This window comes from Porites lutea, chromosome 4 (assembly GCF_958299795.1).
Source record: "Porites lutea chromosome 4, jaPorLute2.1, whole genome shotgun sequence".
Lineage (NCBI taxonomy): Eukaryota > Metazoa > Cnidaria > Anthozoa > Scleractinia > Poritidae > Porites > Porites lutea.
This window is the reverse complement of record NC_133204.1, coordinates 8,940,781-8,960,058: the sequence shown is the minus strand read 5'-3', so window position 1 is coordinate 8,960,058 and position 19,278 is coordinate 8,940,781. Positions and strand designations below refer to the sequence as shown.

The window sequence follows — 19,278 nt, the reverse complement described above, 5'->3', positions numbered from 1 at the left end:
GTTGAAAAATAGTTTAGTACGCTTATACGTAATTAACAACGGGTGATACCGTACCGTACCCTACCCGTAAAGACGCTAAATTTGAAATAAGTGTCCCTCTCCCTTCAAGTCCAGCCTTTTTTTCTTTACGACTAAACACATAATTATGTTAGTTTTTAAAACATCGATACATTCTTCCAACAAGCAAACATAATTTAAGAAACGTCTTTAAAGCCTACCACACTCAAGAGCGTATCCTCTCAAGGCGTTTCTTAGACTGTGTAGCAGGTGGTTTGGTTGGCGAGAGGGAAAAAACTGAGGTGGGAAAACGCGATTCTCCTTGTGGCTTTTTCGCGCGTTTTTGCAGCTCTTTTCCCACTCTCGCGAAATAAACCGCCCGCTACGCAGACAAGGCGTTTCCCCCTTCAACAAAAAAATACCTCAAACCGCCCACGTGGATTAAGTAACACAAAAGAATTTAAATAAAAAGTGCTGTATCATATTAAAGCATAAAAGGTATGTTTTATTCTTCTAAAGGATCAAGCTGTTCGATATTGGTGTTTTTCAAATTAAGCGGTATCGTATATAAAATTCCTTTATAACCGCTGCATCAACAACAAAAGATTATGCCAAATGAATGTAATTAATACTATCACTGAAACCAAGAGAGAATGATCTCTTGCTGAAACTAATATAGGAAAATTTATTTAAAAGACTTTGCAATTTCTTTTTTTCACAAAAGTTCGTTTTTTAGAAGCTCTGCCACCACAGAAGAACTTTTTTTTGTAAAATAAGAGTTTTTAAAAAATATCAATATATTATTTGCTGACAAGTGAAATATTCTATGCTCTCTTGTCAGAATAAGAAAGTAAAATACTTGCTTCTTACCAGGATTTGTCTCCTGTTTCGTGTGGCTTGTATCAGTTAGGTTTAATGTTTGGTTGTGAAAAGGGTTCTTTTTGAGCCAGATATATATCCTTGATCGATCTGCTTGGAATTTTCAAGTAAGCACCACCTGGGTGACAGTGAAATCGGTGACCCGAAAGAAAGGTTAATGCCAGAAATATGGTCATTTTCCACGTTAGAATGGCTTCATGCAGTGACCCTATATGACAGGGTCAGCTGATTAGAGAAAAATTTAGTTACAATGTCATCTCAAACTTACAAAGTTGCCTCATAAATTGAATAGACGTACTGATGGAAATCTCAAATACGCGAACTTAAATCGTTCCCGTGAAGTAGGCGCTGTTAAGTTGAGGACAGCACATTTAACCATGTAGTTTCTTTCACGTTAATTGACATTGAAATATATTTTTAATGAAATGAATAAAGTTGTTGGTTTTAAAGAGTTTATTGGCCCAGGTTGCTGTATTCTTAGTTCATGTTTATTAGCTCAAGGTGACAATTGTTTAATTAAAAAGAGCAGTCAGCCGTGATCTCAAGAGACAGTTCAATAAATCCCATGTTAACATGTGATACTGATTCCAATTTCATCTATTGTTTTTGCTCTTTCTGACACCAGTAAATAACCAATTATCTTAGATGTCTCATTTTCTTAATAAACACAATGTCCGAAATGTAAGACGTTAATTTCGGGACCCGGCTTAGTGTCCGCTTAATAGAAGCTAATAGAGGGTGTCCGCTTAATAGACGTTTCACTGTATCATTCAGTTTTTACTGGTTATTTATCTTTTACTTTTGTGTTTTGTGTTTTACTATATTCCCTGGAAAAAGGTTAAAAAAATCTTGAATTGTACTCCCCCGGCTCTTATCCACAGAAATTTTGCCGTTGAAAATCTTCCAGGGAAGCAATTTTCCTTTACTGAGTGTACAGTCTAGCTGTGGAAGTACGGCAGCGATGACGATCGCCTTTAAAAGTCAATTTAGTTTTATCGAGGAAGGACATGTGTTTGATTGACTACTAGTTGGATTTTACTAATACCGGATAGCTTTCCTGTGGGCCTATCCGGCCGTATAGTGTGAATTTAGCCTTAGTTATAGCATACCCTGCCTCGGTAGCTCTTTTATATATGCAGTCATCCAAATACGGAGGGGACAATATTATACAGATAAACTCTTCATATGTGGACGCGAGAGTCCGCCTCCTTAATTTAATGATCCTCAAAGAGGTCGGTCTACCAGCTTAGTCCCTGCTGATTTGCCAGAAACAGCTTCACACTGGAACCATTAACAAAAATACTATATAGATCTAGCCAGAGCTTAATTGGAAGCTCCCGTTTATGCATTTACAGTCTATTTTAGACAATTAACTTGGAACCGTTGCAAAGAAATCCACAGATACATATTTAACTTTAGGGGAGGCCATATGACTTTTGAGGACTAGCTGAAAAACAAAAACTGGAGCTTGCGATCAATAAAAAGCTAATAAATGGTCAGCAAAAAACCTACAAAAAACACGTGGCCTCGATAAATTGGCACCCGAGCCCCCGATACGGTCATGTGATTCTGGTAAGCAGATACCCTGTTTAGACAGCTGTCAATTGACCATAATATGGATGTCTATTTTCAAGTTAAAATACAGGTTACAGACTCCCATACCAGATTGAAAATGTGGCATTTCAAACCTGTGGTGCTGTCTGACGGACGGACGCACGCACGGGGGGACGGTCACCTGGCTACCAAAATTTCTTGGATGCATAGATAGCCAAATTTTCGTACGCATGGTGCTCCACTCTGCGCCGAGAGCTTCGTTTTAAGATAGCAGTGAGCAGACGTGGTTTATAAAGGAAGTGAACAACGTGTATCAATTCCACCTCGTTCTGTTTCAGTGACAACTCACTCCAAGATCCACCTGTGAGAGAACTGGTTCGGAAATACATTCGCTGTTCGTCGCGGTTGGCAATAGCGCAGGTCAAGAAATTTTTGAAAGTCAAGCTTGATCTTAAAACAGCGGACCAGTTAAATAAATAAACACAGTAAACTCCGAAATTCAGTTCAGTTTAAACTTATTACTGTAAGTGACAGAGAAGTTTGGGCTGTTGGGACATTTAGCATTGCAAAGAGATATTCTTCAAAACCAACAAATTTTTGAAAGTTACGCAGAGCTCTCGGAAACAGCCATCCAGACCCCTTCATCTGTGACGTTTGCTGTTATTCGCTTCCTCGTTTTGATTAGGTTGCTTGGTGTTGAAGAATGTTTCTTATTATTATTGTTATGTAGTTGAGATTTGAAAGTAATGCTCTAATTGTCTTGGCTTTGTATCTCTATGATAGGACAGAAGCAAATCATAATATTGGCAGCTGATTCAAAAAAAAAAAAATAAAATAAACAAAATAAAATAAAATAAAGTTCCAGCATTGCAACTGTCGCTTGAACTAATATCAAGTGTAATGTTTGGGTGGTTGTACTCCGCTGGAACTCTAAAACCATTATACTATACCTCACTCACGTACAGTTGCAATTTTGGACACCATTTTGGTACTGAAACCCTCTGAAACCCAAATCTATATCCCCGAGACTGTTCTTTGCTTTGTATGTTATCTAACCCTCAAGGGAATATGACGTTATATTCCCACACCTCTGCATATTCTTTCTGTAAATAATTGACCCCTAATTCTCAGCCAAAACTCACCGCTCTCTTTACTACCTCAGACTACACTATCAAAACCTGCCACGTCTTTTTCAGGAGCAAATGAATTATGAATGAGACCCTCGCCCTAATTGAGTGTGTTAATGAGGGATTAAATTTGAGGTTGATTGTAACTGACTGGAAAGGTTATTTTTTTAATCATTTCGTAACTTTTTAAAAGAGAATACATGTCGCGTTTAAATACAGCGCTATTCTCTCTTTTAAGGTTGAGGTGATGTGCAACGGCGAAATTATGGGTAAAGATTACACGCTGGAGTTCGTATACACGACAAAATGGCGGATAAAGGTGAGATAAAGATGAGGTTCTTAATATGAAGAGTTTCGGCTTGTGAGGCTATCAATGATAGTGTCTTTTGAACATAATGTATCCCACAGGCTAGTTGAGTCTAACCTGAATGCGGATCAGTCCGGGGAACTTTGTATTTGGATATTGAAACTTAAAACGGTTAATGTACGTCTTTGCATCTTTACTCTCAAGTTGACTCAAGGCCGTCTATTGATACCAGTTATGTGGCTGAATGGGGCACCATGGTCTAAAAGCTCAGCTTACTTTTAGGCACTGAATCGAATCTTGATATAAACAAGAATTTGTCATCAGATAGTCATTTTCAATTCATTATTCTTAAAAAATAATTTACATTTGCTCTTGACCATTTTTTCCTTTTCAGGAGGGATCCGTACTTACGCTTCAGTACAGACCACGAATGGATTTTTTCTGAGGCTCACGGTAGGTGCCAAACAGTAGGCCAAACTTGGTTCCGAAATGGTCGGAGGATTGTCAGTGCCACTCCCACCTCATATCGAGCCAAACAGGGAGACCTTTTGCAGACATCAAAGAAATTCACGGTGTAAATTAATTTTATGATACGATATGTAGTATATTTATTAAGAAAGACACACAGAGAGATAATTGTACATTAAAAGTCATGGTTAGCTATAAAAAGGACAGATATTTAATTGTAAAAAGTAAGCTTGGAGTATTTTGGCCACGTGTTTTTCGTGAGTTACGCATTGAAATCTAAATTAAACCATTTAATATAATACTGACATAAAACATTTAACAGAAGCGACGGAAAAAAAGTGGAGAAAAACCTTATGTTTAAGGAAAAGTAAACAAGAGTGAACAGCTAATACAGTGTTTGGAATAAAAATTCAGTTCTAATTGTTCGCGTATGACTGAAGTTAATCAAGAGTGAGTTAATACAAGTCCATTTTTGAATTAGTTTTCCTTTTAGCTTTTTGCGGCTAAGAGACAAAAATACCAAAAATATTGTAAAATTCCGAAAATAAGCCCCTCCATGTAGAAGCCCCTCCAAATATAAGCCCCAATCTGGTAACGCAAAACCCCTCCGTTAAATTGCCCCTCCAAATATAAGCCCTCCCTCCGTAGATAAGCCCCTCCGAATATTAGCCTCTCCAAAAATAAGCCCCCCAAAAAGGGCCTTTGAAAAATATAAGCCCCGGGGCTTATTTTCGGAATTTTACGGTATCCGTATTCGTTTACGCGATAAACGCTCTTTTTGTATGTAAGAACATCGATTTTTTACAAAGATGTCCTTGAATTAGGTGCTGCAATATTTTAATAAAAGGTGATGCATATAAAACTGAACTATTCTTCACATCAACTTGCTATAGGTCTTTGTGTTCATACTGAAAAGTTAAAGGAACTGTTTTAGCTCTGTTGCTCGGAATTTGGGGCCTTTTCGGCTGTGAAGGAAGAGCAACACGCCATCATTGATTACAGCTAGCATAATTTTCTAGGGCTAAAAGGAGGCTCAAAATGGATTTAAACTGTGGGTTGAGAGGGCTGTTTTGGTTCAAATTGTGGACAAATGGCTGTAAGGAGAACAAATCCGACTCTTGTTTTTTAAGGGCTAACCAGATTCCGGTGTTCCCCTTGAGTTGGACCTGGAACCTACGAGTGACGTCTAAACTGTTCTCAGTCCCCTATTTTCCTGTGAGATCGTCGAGATCGATCAAGTGCTCACCTTTAGGCAGCCATTTTGTAATTGGTTTTAAGTGTATCGAGGGGCCGTGGGGACAGGCATCGGGGTTTAAGGCGGAGGGGAAAGGGAGGCGAGAAAAGACGTCCCTCGTCCCCTAAGTAGATGAGATGGTCATCTTCAAGCTAGACTCGGTCAACATGGCCGCCTGTAGCGCCCGTCCTCGACAATCTTACCTAAAAACAGTCTAAGTGAAGTCCTGTATGGGAACTTTTCACACGTACTACTCAACAAGAGGAATAAAATGGTCTTTTGACTTAACTATAGCCTGAGTTTAGTCGTAACATGTTACGATGAGTAAAGAATCTCTTTAAGTGTCCTTGGGGCCCAAAAAGTTGATTCTTTGTTCTTTTGTACAAGGTTGATTAAAATTCTCTCTCCTTGCACCAAAAGAACGACTGGAAACGCACTAGATGTTATTCTGAATAACATGTCCGCTAAAAGTCAGTAAACCAGACGTAGTTAGTCGGTAAACCAATAATCGATAATAATAGATAGTAATCGATATCAATTATCGATGAATATCGATTTCCAATTGAAATCAATAATGATTGATTTATTGATTGTTATCGATTACTATCGACTATTATCAGAAAAGGCTTTTTCCGTGCGGAGTCATTCAGTCGTGGGATTATGCAGTTCTTTCTTGAATTTATAAAATACTAACTGAAAAAACCACTGACAGGAACAAATTGCTCTTTGTTTCGATTTTTTTAGCTTAAGCACAGCTCATAACAAGGAAAGAAATTGCTGCGAAAGTGGCAGAAAATAACTCAATGTCGCTGTAGTAACTCGATAGGCATGGAGCCTACCAAGTAAGATTTCTTATGCTGATTATGCCAAAAGATGGCAGCGATCTGGAGGAGTCAATGACCGTGTATATAACGAATTGAATTGGATTCCAGTGTCCTCGAGATTGCAAGGAAAGAAATGCAAGATGAAGTCGATGGCGCAGGATTGGATGGACATGTAAAGATCTATTAAAACAAACCAGGAAACGAAAGAAACAAAAAAAATGGAATGAGATGAAGACGGCGCCTGGAGCGGTTGATGACGTCATAAATAAGCTTTAGCCGGTCTCATGGGTGTTGCTTGCCAAATAGCGTCGTCATGTTCAGAATATTCACTTCAAGCTTATTGCTTGTTATCGATTACTATAGATGTTATAGATTTTTGATAATCGATAATAATCGATAGTATTTTTACTGTGACGTCCATTTCTATCGATTCCCGATATCAATCGATAGCAATCGGCGGATTAAATCGATTGATATCATTGATATCGATTTCTATCGATTAACTACGTCTGGAGTAAACAACGGTCCAAAAAGAGGTTCTTAAGTAGATTAGTCTGCTATAACCAGTACCGCGAAGTATAAAATACAACTGATAAAATGAAACATTTGAGACAACAGTGTAGGTTTAACTATAAAAAAACCATTTCACCCTGATACACTCAATGGAGGTCGGGTCTAAAGTTCAAGTCACATTCCACAGGTTGAGTACAGATCACTGCTCCATCGATAAATTATCAGACCTCGAAGATTCCCCTCGATCTATTAGAGCATTTTGTTAACGGATCAGGGCTAGGAGACACTTTTAATGCTATTAATTTATCTGTATCATGGTGGCCTGTACTCTGGTTGACCTGTGGAAACGGTGAGCTGTATTTTAGACCCGCCGTTTGTTTCAAGAACCAATGCGCTTCTGGTTGGTGATTAATATCAATAGGTGACGTCATCTTGAGTATCGCTATATTAAAATATGAGTGGATTCATTTGCAACATTCGGGTTTTCAGGCTTTAAAACAATAAAACATTCCAGCAGGCAAATGCGACAGCTATGCGCGTATGTTGCAAATGAATCCACCCTATGCTTCAACCCTAAAGCCCTTTATGCCAAAGTCCATTTCAGCCTACTCTGGGAATCATTGAACCTTCTGGGTTAACAATTTGGGCATGGATTTTCTGTTACTTGAGGACTGATACCGGATGCACCACTATCGGGGAACTCAGAACGGCAATGCTAGACCAGGGTGACCGTCGATGGAGAATCCATGTTGTCGGAGCTAGCGCTCGACCAAAACTAAGTACTTTTTGTCTGCTTTTTTTTTATATTTTCAAGCAACAAAAATTGGTCGTTTCATTTTTTGACTATTTGTCTACATTCACCATTATCCTTGCTAAACTTTAGAAACTTTAGAGGCTGAAATAAATCATACGACGACCACAAAATTGTTTGGCACCTTTAATTCCATGTCATGTGGATACTGACTGTCCATTATAATTATGAAAATAATACAACACTACATGCGTATTGATGTAGACGGAAAAGCCTCTCAAGCGACTCGCTGCATTCATATGACTATTATTTTGTTTTGCTTAAAACCGGAACTTCTCATAGGTAGTTCACCATTTAACTTAATAACCGTGCTTAATTTATGACAGTTGACGGAGGTCACATCAATTCATCCTGATAAACAGGCTCCTCTTGAGGTTGGTCTCTTTGATCTGCAGCTTCAGCGTTTTCATATTCGCTTCCAGCAGCTGGATCCCGTCTGGCATCTCAGCCTGATCCTGAAGCGTCCCCGCTTGACCCTGGAGATTCTTTGCTTGGATCTGCAGTATTCTCACCTCGATCTTCCACTTCTTGGGTTTGATCTTGATTGTCTGACTTGTGTTGGGAAGCACTTTGAGCACTGCCTCCCTGAACAGCGTCTCTGCTGGGCAATGTCCACACCGTTCTTCGAGACCCTTTGTTTTCGTTGTAACAATTGCAGTAAGATCCAGCGACTTGCCAGCCACATCCATGCCATCCCCAGTATTCATTGTAGTTTGCAACTGCAGAGATCTTTCTGCCACACGTGTCTTGTTTGACTGTTTCGTACTTAACGCACGATGGCCCGTAACATGAACACCATACTGGCTTGTAATGGCAGTCGTTGGAGCTGTGGCATCCCTCCGCAGCAAGGGTGCACTCAAATTCCGGGGATTCCTTGGTGGATTCTTTGCTGTAGTCAAACTTTTGTATGGATACTCCCCCACTTTCTTCGAAGGAGCAACCATAATTTAAGAAGCCGAGATAGTAGTACTGCAAGTTTACAGCCCTGATGTAGTTGTCTGATCCGAAAGCAAACCGGTCTTGCAGAAGGTTCCATATTGATTTGAAGGTGTGTTGGACGCCTTCGTTCGAATCTTTAGCTTCGTTTAAAAATTGTTCTATCAGTTCTTTCGTCCTACTTGTCCTGAGGGCACTGCGGGTATTTACTGTTCCTCCTCTGATGATAAGCTTATCTTCTGTGTTCATATGTGTTGCCTTGGATATTTCAGTTTTGCTGACATTTGCGCAAGTTTTGACGCCAACCTTCCCAACAGTTGTGGGACCTGCGAATGAGACACAACTTTTCACTTGAAAATCTCTCTCACTGTAGGAATTAGAACTCTTCGCGAAGGTTGTCTGTTTTATACTTGCTCCGCGGTTGACAGACGTTATGACATGGGAGCCGTATTTATCCAAGAATATATCGTAATCCTTCCAGGAATTTCGTAGCCAGGGTTTCTCGAATTTTACTGGCAATAGTTCGAAGTCGGTGATGAAATATTGGGTCAATTTAGCAGTTTCATCCAGACAGTCTTTCTTCACCAAGATCTTTTCTGTCAATGCGCGAATGTTTAAAGAGACTCCACTCACCGTGGATTCTTTTGAATCTACTTCTTCCGCGACACTGCTGAGGGTAAAACCCAGAGAAAAACTTGATTCCAGCGAGGCGTCTAAGCCAGCTCCAACGGCCACTTTAGTGTAGAAAGCTTGGGTGTTTGCGTAGTAGTCAAAGATGCTGCCGGTATAACCTATTGTTTTCTTTATAAAGCAGGTTTCAGGCAAAGGCTGAAAGACGCTGGCCTCAGCTTCTTGGAAGTCGCCGAGTAAGTCGGTCTTCCGAATATTAATTGCCTTTCCTAGCTCGTCTGTGACCATATATTTTACGGTTTTCCCGGAAGTGACTGTCAGGAAAATGAACAACATGAACGAAGTACACTTGACTCCAGGCATTTCCTTTTTGCTTCCAATGATAAGTCAGCCTGTTGAAAAATGGTTTAGTACGCTTATACGTAATTAACAACGGGTGATACCGTACCGTACCCTACCCGTAAAGACGCTAAATTTGAAATAAGTGTCCCTCTCCCTTCAAGTCCAGCCTTTTTTTCTTTACGACTAAACACATAATTATGTTAGTTTTAAAAACATCGATACATTCTTCCAACAAGAAAACATAATTTAAGAAACGTCTTTAAAGCCTACCACACTCAAGAGCGCATCCTCTCAAGGCGTTTCTTAGACTGTGTAGCAGGTGGTTTGGTTGGCGAGAGGGAAAAAACTGAGGTGGGAAAACGCGATTCTCCTTGTGGCTTTTTCGCGCGTTTTCACAGCTCTTTTTCCACTCTCGCGAAATAAACCGCCCGCTACGCAGACAAGGCGTTTCCCCCTTCAACAAAAAATACCTCAAACCGCCCACGTGGATTAAGTAACACAAAAGAATTTAAATAAAAAGTGCTGTATCATATTAAAGCATAAAAGGTATGTTTTATTCTTCTTAAGGATCATGCTGTTCGATATTGGTGTTTTTCAAATTAAGCGGTATCGTATATAAAATTCCTTTATAACCGCTGCATCAACAACAAAAGATTATGCCAAATGAATGTAATTAATACTATCACTGAAACCAAGAGAGAATGATCTCTTGCTGAAACTAATACAGGAAAATTTATTTAAAAGACTTTGCAATTTCTTTTTTTCACAAAAGTTCGTTTTTTAGAAGCTCTGCCACCACAGAAGAACTTTTTTTTGTAAAATAAGAGCTTTTAAAAAATATAAATATATTATTTGCTGACAAGTGAAATTTTCTATGCTCTCTTGTCAGAATAAGAAAGTAAAATACTTGCTTCTTACCAGGATTTGTCTCCTGTTTCGTGTGGCTTGTATCAGTTAGGTTTAATGTTTGGTTGTGAAAAGGGTTCTTTTTGAGCCAGATATATATCCTTGATCGATCTGCTTGGAATTTTCAAGTTAGTACCACCTGGGTGACAGTGAAATCGGTGACCCCAAAGAAAGGTTAATGCCAGAAATATGGTCATTTTCCACGTTAGAATGGCTTCATGCAGTGACCCTATATAACAGGGTCAGCTGATTAGAGAAAAATTTAGTTACAATGTCATCTCAAACTTACAAAGTTGCCTCATAAATTGAATAGACGTACTGATGGAAATCTCAAATACGCCAACTTAAATTGTTCCCGTGAAGTAGGCGCTGTTAAGTTGAGGACAGCACATTTAACCTTGTAGTTTCTTTCACGTTAATTGACATTGAAATATATTTTTAATGAAATGAATAAAGTTGTTGGTTTTAAAGAGTTTATTGGCCCAGGTTGCTGTATTCTTAGTTCATGTTTATTAGCTCAAGGTGACAATTGTTTAATTAAAAAGAGCAGTCAGCCGTGATCACAAGAGACACTTCAATAAATCCCATGTTAAGAGCGAATGTCTGTAAAAATCGAGCAACCGGCGGCCACGGTCAAAAATTAAATTTCGCTCATATCTTGTCCATACATACTTATTAGTAGGTAACTAAACGTGGTGTAGTTTGTTTTTCAAAAGGCCGCTTGGATTTGGAGAAAATCGACAAAATCAATTTTCGTGGTCGGCGACTTGAAAATAACCAAAATTTGAGGCAAAATGAGGCGGTCTCAAAACGTCGCTCGCACGCAAAAAGGAAGAAAGCGTGGTAAAATATTTTCCGATAAATCAATTTATAAAGGGTTTTATCCCTAGTATGGCGGTTAATTCTTATCTTAACGATAATGTGGAAGGTAAACAATTTTATTTTAGTTTTGGTTCTTTTTCAACTCAACGAAGTTTAAATTTAGACCTAAAGTAGCGATTTACTTTTTAGGCATGTGCTACACCTTGATTTTTCCTGAAACTCAAGCTATAAGTTAGTTAAACATTGTACTAAAACATATGTAAGAAGTGGCTTGGGTAATTTAATTTGCGCTTCAGACGAATCTTCTGAACTTGAACAAATTTTGAGTGAAATATGAGACATTTGCATAATTCACCAACGGCTTGCTGTTGCCGAAATGGATCATTGGCATTTCTTGAGAAGAAACCTGATGTACCTCTATAATACGATAGTTAATTTGCTAACATGCAATAGAAATTAACTTACCTTTATAGTTTGGGGCACTTGTTTTACTTTTTCTACTCTCGAGCTCCAAAATTCTGCTGGCGCTAAGGCATTTTGTAATTTGACAGGGGCACCCAACGACAATTTTCGGAAGAATATCTGTTCGGAAGACGATTTGAGATCTAGAATTTTCGAAATATTGTTGTAAAATTTATTGCTTGCCTGCCTCTCCTAGGATTTTCGAACATCTAAAAAATGGTATAATTTCCCATTTCTAACGGATTTTTACCCTAAAAAGGTCACCTATAATTTTCGGGAGCCTTTTTTCTGGCTGACATTTTCGAAAAGGTAAGTTTTGATCCCTATAATTTTCGGATCACTAGACTTTCAGCTAGGAAATCCGAACAGATGAAAAAAATTTAGGGGATAAAAATATGCCAATATCTACCGTTTAAATACTAAAATACGTTTAACAATGCTATGTTTAAGTGGTTTTGAACTATATTCTCCTTGGGTGCTTCTGATTTGACCTCTAACAAGAGGTCATTGGAGATGGGCCAGGTTATTAAAATGTCACTCAAACCGAATGAGGGTTATGATGTAAATTCTTAAGGTGGTTGAACAAAATATTTCACGAGAAAAATATGTTTTTAAGACATTTTCGGCGGTTTGAAAGATGTTCTTACCATTTAATAGAATCAGTTACAACATACAGGGAGGAAGTGTGAGAAGACAAGGAGTGGTGTTGCGTGACAACGAACACCATCCTTCGAACTTAAGAATGAGCAGAAAACAGAATTGTTTATACATTTCTTTGATGTTTCCAAAGTTATTTGTTCAATTATACAACAACTGAAAGTTTGCGTAGTCTGGCTGCCAACAGTACTTGATTTAAAAGTGTAAAGTGGTGGTCAGTTTTTCGGACACCTGCGCGTGTGATAAAAGCATTGACTATTAAGGAATTTGGAAAACATCAAAATCATACACCCTGCCAGTACACACGAACACTGAGTAGGTTTTAAACTTTGGACAACCTGGATAAATGATCTCGGAAGCGTTTTTGAGTGAAGAATCACATTAAAAAAATAAAGTTATTTCATATGTATATTTTGGGGAAGGGTGGCTCTGAATCTTACTTGGGTACTACCTAGTAAGACTCCGATGGAAAGGCCGTTGAGTGGATAGAAGAATCCGTCGAAAGGGTTACGCTGTAACTCTTGCTCAAGGATGTTAGGTAAGCAATTCGCTCTAAACCCTGCCCCCCCCCCCCCCCGCCCCCTTTCAAATGCTTGCACAGGCTAACCAGCATTAAAAAACTTACATTTAATAGCACCGGCAACTAAGAAAATATTGCAATGTGATTGGGGAAATGCTATCCAGGCAGGGCGGCCTTGGCTTGTGGAGTGGTAGATGATGTAGCGCTATTTTCAAGTCTACAAACCTCTCCTTGAGTGTGAAGACTTAAGGCATGAGTTTCAGTTTCTAGTATCGAATATATACAATGAAAGAAACTTCAAACTTCAAATTCACGTTAAAAGAACACTGTTTAGGCAAAAGCATTAAGTTTACTTTTCCAGTAAATTCCGTCTTGCGGCCTTTGACAACGGACCAGGGGCCCGTTTGTCCAAAGTCTCTATAACTTTTCGGGCCCGAAATCAAATATTCAAATCTAAATAAAAGGACTAAGAGAAGCGCGGGTCCTGGCTAGCAAAATACTTCATTTTTTCATTAACTGATAGTTTTATCATGTTAGATGCAAAACTATTGAAATGTCTATCTTGCATGTAAACAACAACAGCTTTAGGGGCCCGTTAATTATCGGGACTTTCGAGAATTGAATGGACCCAGAAGCGGATGCAGCCTCAATATCCGTTTCATTGATGACTGCCAGAGAAAGTTATGGTCGGAGAGTTTCTTTTCAAGAGTTCTGATCATGAATTTCTGACGAGCCACCAAGTTTCAGTCTCAAGACCGGTACCAAAGCGCACACTCAGAAAATGGCAAATGACCGAGAGTAAAACTGAAAAAAAACTATGTGGGTAAAGAAATTAGTGGTAGCGTTAGGCGATAGTTGACAGGGGCACCCAACGACAGTTTCCTCCTAAATACATTGAAAACCCTTTTAGGCTATCTAAATCACTAAGTTCTTTGCGGCACCATATAATTATAACAACTGTTCGGTCATCCACAGGGCGACTTGAGTAGTCTTTTCGATCGAAATTACAAGGGCTTCAATATTATTTTTTTCGAGAATTTTGAATTTTTTTCTGATTCCTTCTCTATTACAAGTTTCGTATCCGAAAGTTTTAATTCCCTTTACATGGAGAAAACCTTTCTCGTGTAGGAGAGTCACCCTCCTAGCGGAGAGAAAAAAAAACATTGATCCCAACCGGCCTTCGCGCGTGCTCTAATTGTCATGCCTTAGCTATGCGAGCCCTTTACCGATACGGATCGGATTTGATCTAGACGGTCGGACCGAAATGTCTCCTTCCATTTGACAAAATTATTTTCCCTAGGACCAATGATCTGTATCCTGCTAACAAACACGATAACCAAACTCGCGGTGGCTTTGGTTTGGTCTCTGCAACTGGAATGTACCTTCCACTGGGCACGTGGTTTTTCCGAAATTTCAAACAGGAATTTTTGTTCAATGTAAAGCGCGTAAAGTGCCTACGGAGAAACGTTGGTCCGGCTAGGAGGCTGACCCTACCATTACAAAAGGATGACTGGACATAGTGGGTCACCCTTCTAGCCGAGCAAACTTTTTGTAATTTAAACGGTTCGCCATGTTTTCAGTAAGGAAATGTGTGAAACGTTGCCTCTTCCGGGGAAGCTTAGCCTGAGATCATGCCCTCTCCCTATTAAGGGAGGCTCGGATAGGTGGGTGACCCTTCTGCTCGAGACAAATTTTCTTCATATAAGCGGGGCCTAAATTTTAATTCTTTACATTAATTTCCATAGTCCAGCTGACGCACACTTTTTTGGTTTTTTTTGTTCTACAATGTGGAAAACTGAAATTAAAAAATACAGTGGAACCCTGTTGATGTGACCAGCGTTGGGCCATAAAATCCTGGTCGTGATACCGAGGTGGTCGCATTAAAGAGGTCTTCAAAATAATAAAATGACTTGGAGATTTTCATGTCTGAGTGGAAAGACTATGGAAGGTGAGCTGAGGCAAGAGGTGGTTGTATAAACGGGGTGGTCGCAAGGCGGGGTTCCTCTGTATTATATAAACAGACTGAAACAATAGTTTGACGATCGAATAACCATGTTCAGATTAGGAAAAATATATATACTGAAAGATAATTGCAGAATGTTTACGAAAACTGTTATCCAAAAAAATGGAACTTGCATATGCGAGAGGAAAGACAGCCGCCTGATAGGTAATAACGCGGTGAAATAGCTAGAGATTGAAGCCTGAAGTCAATCAAAGGCACATACAAGGCAACGGGGGAAAGTTGACGTGAAAAACGATATTTTTGGGACTTATTTAGTATTGTATGGAAGCACACTTTAAGAAAACCTAGGAAAAAAAGAAGAAAAAACATGATTTGGATTGTTAGTAGCATAATAGGCTACTTCTGACAAGAACATTAAAAAAAGGCGTCGCTCAAATGGTTAGATTGGGAAGCCTGTGAACACTGTCACGCAACACTTTTGACCAGACTTTTATGACCAAAGAGGTATCGGCAGCCCGAAAGTTTCACTATCAAAATCGCCGTTTTTGTGAGACCTAGAATTTTTAAATGGCAATGGATGTAAAAGTGTGACTGCGGAAAAGAAAGGCCATGTTCTGTTTGAGGTTATTTTCACGCACCACGTTTCCTCGAGTTTTTGGATCTTCGGTTGATTAGCATGGGACAAGGCGCAATGCAAGTTGACAAGAACGGAAAACGCATTTGAGGTAACAAAAATTATCGTTTCAGTACAAATGTCCTTAATACAAGTGCGATTGTGAGATAAGTTTCTTTTGGAGAGCCCAGCCATCGTGACTTGTCGAGCAACAACCAACCGACGTTCTTGGAAAGTCTCATATTTCAAGCAAAATTTATTGAACTTCAGAAGGTTCGTGTGAAGTACAAATTTAATTACCCAGGCCAATTCTTACATATGTTTTAGAACAATGTTTAAATAACAAATGACTTGAGTTTCAGGCAAAACCAAGGTGTAGCACATGCCTAAAATGTGAAACGCAACTTTCAGTCTAAATTTAAATTTCGTTTGGTCGAAAAAGAACCCGAACTAAAATAACATTGTTTATCTTCCAGATTATCGTTAAGATAAGAATTCATCACCAAACCAGAAGTAGAACCATTTATAAATTGACTTATCGGGAAATGTTTTACCCCGCTTTCTTCCTTTTTGCGTGCGAGCGACGTTTTGAGACCGCCTCATTTTGCCTCAAATTTTGGTTGTTTTCAAGTCGCCGACCACGAAAACTGATTTTGTCGATTTTCTCCAAATCCAAGCGGCCTTTTGAAAAACAAGCTACACCACGTTTAGTTACTTACTTATGCCTATCTATGGACAAGATATAAGCGAAAACGATTTTTTGACTGTGGCCGCGAAATTTCGATTTTGCTCGATTTTTACAGACATTTGCTCTTAACATGTGATACTGATTCCAATTTCATCTGTTGTTTTTGCTCTTTCTGACACCAGTAAATAACCAATTATCTTAGATGTCTCATTTTCTTAATAAACACAATGTCCGAAATATAAGACGTTAATTTCGGGACCCGGCTTAGTGTCCGCTTAATAGAAGCTAACAGAGGGTGTCCGCTTAATAGAGGTTTCACTGTATCATTCAGTTTTTACTGGTTATTTATCTTTTACTTTTGTGTTTTGTGTTTTACTATATTCCCTGGAAAAAGGTTAAAAAATCTTGAATTGTACTCCCCCGGCTCTTATCCACAGAAATTTTGCCGTTCAAAATCTTCCAGGGAAGCAATTTTCCTTTACTGAGTGTACAGTCTAGCTGTAGAAGTATGGCAGCGATGACGATCGCCTTTAAAAGTCAATTTAGTTTTATCGAGGAAGGACATGTGTTTGATTGACTACTAGTTGGATTTTACTAATACCGGATAGCTTTCCTGTGGGCCTATCCGGCCGTATAGTGTGAATTTAGCCTTAGTTATAGCATACCCTGCCTCGGTAGCTCTTTTATATATGCAGTCATCCAAATACGGAGGGGACAATATTATACAGATAAACTCTTCATATGTGGACGCGAGAGTCCGCCTCCTTAATTTAATGATCCTCAAAGAGGTCGGTCTACCAGCTTAGTCCCTGCTGATTTGCCAGAAACAGCTTCACACTGGAACCATTAACAAAAATACTATATAGATCTAGCCAGAGCTTAATTGGAAGCTCCCGTTTATGCATTTACAGTCTATTTTAGACAATTAACTTGGAACCGTTGCAAAGAAATCCACAGATACATATTTAACTTTAGGGGAGGCCATATGACTCTTGAGGACTAGCTGAAAAACAAAAACTGGAGCTTGCGATCAATAAAAAGCTAATAAATGGTCAGCAAAAAACCTACAAAAAACACGTGGCCTCGATAAATTGGCACCCGAGCCCCCGATACGGTCATGTGATTCTGGTAAGCAGATACCCTGTTTAGACAGCTGTCAATTGACCATAATATGGATGTCTATTTTCAAGTTAAAACACAGGTTACAGACTCCCATACCAGATTGAAAATGTGGCATTTCAAACCTGTGGTGCTGACTGACGGACGGACGCACGCACGGGGGGACGGTCACCTGGCTACCAAAATTTCTTGGATGCATAGATAGCCAAATTTTCGGACGCATGGTGCTCCACTGTGCGCCGAGAGCTTCGTTTTAAGATAGCGGTGAGCAGACGTGGTTTATAAAGGAAGTGAACAACGTGTATCAATTCCACCTCGTTCTGTTTCAGTGACAACTCACTCCAAGATCCACCTGTGAGAGAACTGGTTCGGAAATACATTCGCTGTTCGTTGCGGTTGGCAATAGCGCAGATCAAGAAATTTTTGAAAGTCAAGCTTGATCTTAAAACAGCGGATCAGTTAAATAAATAAACACAGTAAACTCCGAAATTCAGTTCAGTTTAAACTTATTACTGTAAGTGACAGAGAAGTTTGGGCTGTTGGGACATTTAGCATTGCAAAGAGATATTCTTCAAAACCAACAAATTTTTGAAAGTTACGCAGAGCTCTCGGAAACCGCCATCCAGACCCCTTCATCTGTGACGTTTGCTGTTATTCGGAGCCTGGTTTTGGTTAGGTCGCTTGATGTTGAAAAATTTTTTCTTATCATTATTGTTATGTAGTTGAGATTTGAAAGTAATGCTCTAATTGTGTTGGCTTTGTCTCTCTATGGTAGGACAGAAGCAAATCATAACATTGGCAGCTGATTCAAAAAATAAATAAATAAATAAACAAAATAAAATAAAATAAAGTTCCAGCATTGCAACTGTCGCTTGAGCTAATAGCAAGTGTAATGTTTGGGTGGTTGTAGTCCGCTGGAACTCTAAAACCATTATACTATACCTCACTCACGTACAGTTGCAATTTTCGACACCATTTTGGTACTGAAACCCTCTGAAACCCAAATCTATATCCCCGAGACTGTTCTTTGCTTTGTATGTTATCTAACCCTCAAGGGAATATGACGTTATATTCCCACACCTCTGCATATTCTTTCTGTAAATAATTGACCCCTAATTCTCAGCCAAAACTCACCGCTCTCTTTACTACCTCAGACTACACTATCAAAACCTGCCACGTCTTTTTCAGGAGCAAATGAATTATGAATGAGACCCTCGCCCTAATTGAGTGTGTTAATTACATGTCGCGTTTAAATACAGCGCTATTCTCTCTTTTAAGGTTGAGGTGATGTGCAACGGCGAAATTATGGGTAAAGATTACACGCTGGAGTTCGTATACACGACAAGATGGCGCATAAAGGTGAGATAAAGATGAGGTTCTTAATATGAAGAGTTTCGGCTTGTCTTTTGAACATAATGTATCCCACCGGCTAGTTGAGTCTAACCTGAATGCGGATCAGTCCGGGGAACTTTGTATTTGGATATTGAAACTTAAAACGGTTAATGTACGTCTTTGCATCTTTACTCTCAAGTTGACTCAAGGCCGTCTATTGATACCAGTTATGTGGCTGAATGGGGCACCATGGTCTAAAAGCTCAGCTTACTTTTAGGCACTGAATCGAATCTTGATATAAACAAGAATTTGTCATCAGATAGTCATTTTCAATTCATTATTCTTAAAAAATAATTTACATTTGCTCTTGACCATTTTTTCCTTTTCAGGAGGGATCCGTACTTACGCTTCAGTACAGACTACGAATGGATTTTTTCTGAGGCTCACGGTAGGTGCCAAACAGTAGGCCAAACTTGGTTCCGAAATGGTCCAGGGGTTGTCAGTGCCACTCCCACCTCATATCGAGCCAAACAGGGAGACCTTTTGCAGACATCAAAGAAATTCACGGTGTAAA

General features: G+C 39.2%; 1 protein-coding gene across 1 annotated transcript; it reads right to left on the bottom strand.

Moving 5' to 3' along the window:
- Window positions 1–7,884: 7,884 nt before the first annotated feature.
- LOC140935288 (DELTA-alicitoxin-Pse2b-like) lies at window positions 7,885–9,674 on the bottom strand. The gene has a single exon (XM_073384836.1). It carries the CDS (start codon window positions 9,641–9,643, stop codon window positions 8,159–8,161), a length of 1,485 nt encoding a protein of 494 aa, XP_073240937.1. The 5' UTR covers window positions 9,644–9,674; the 3' UTR covers window positions 7,885–8,158.
- Window positions 9,675–19,278: the final 9,604 nt, after the last annotated feature.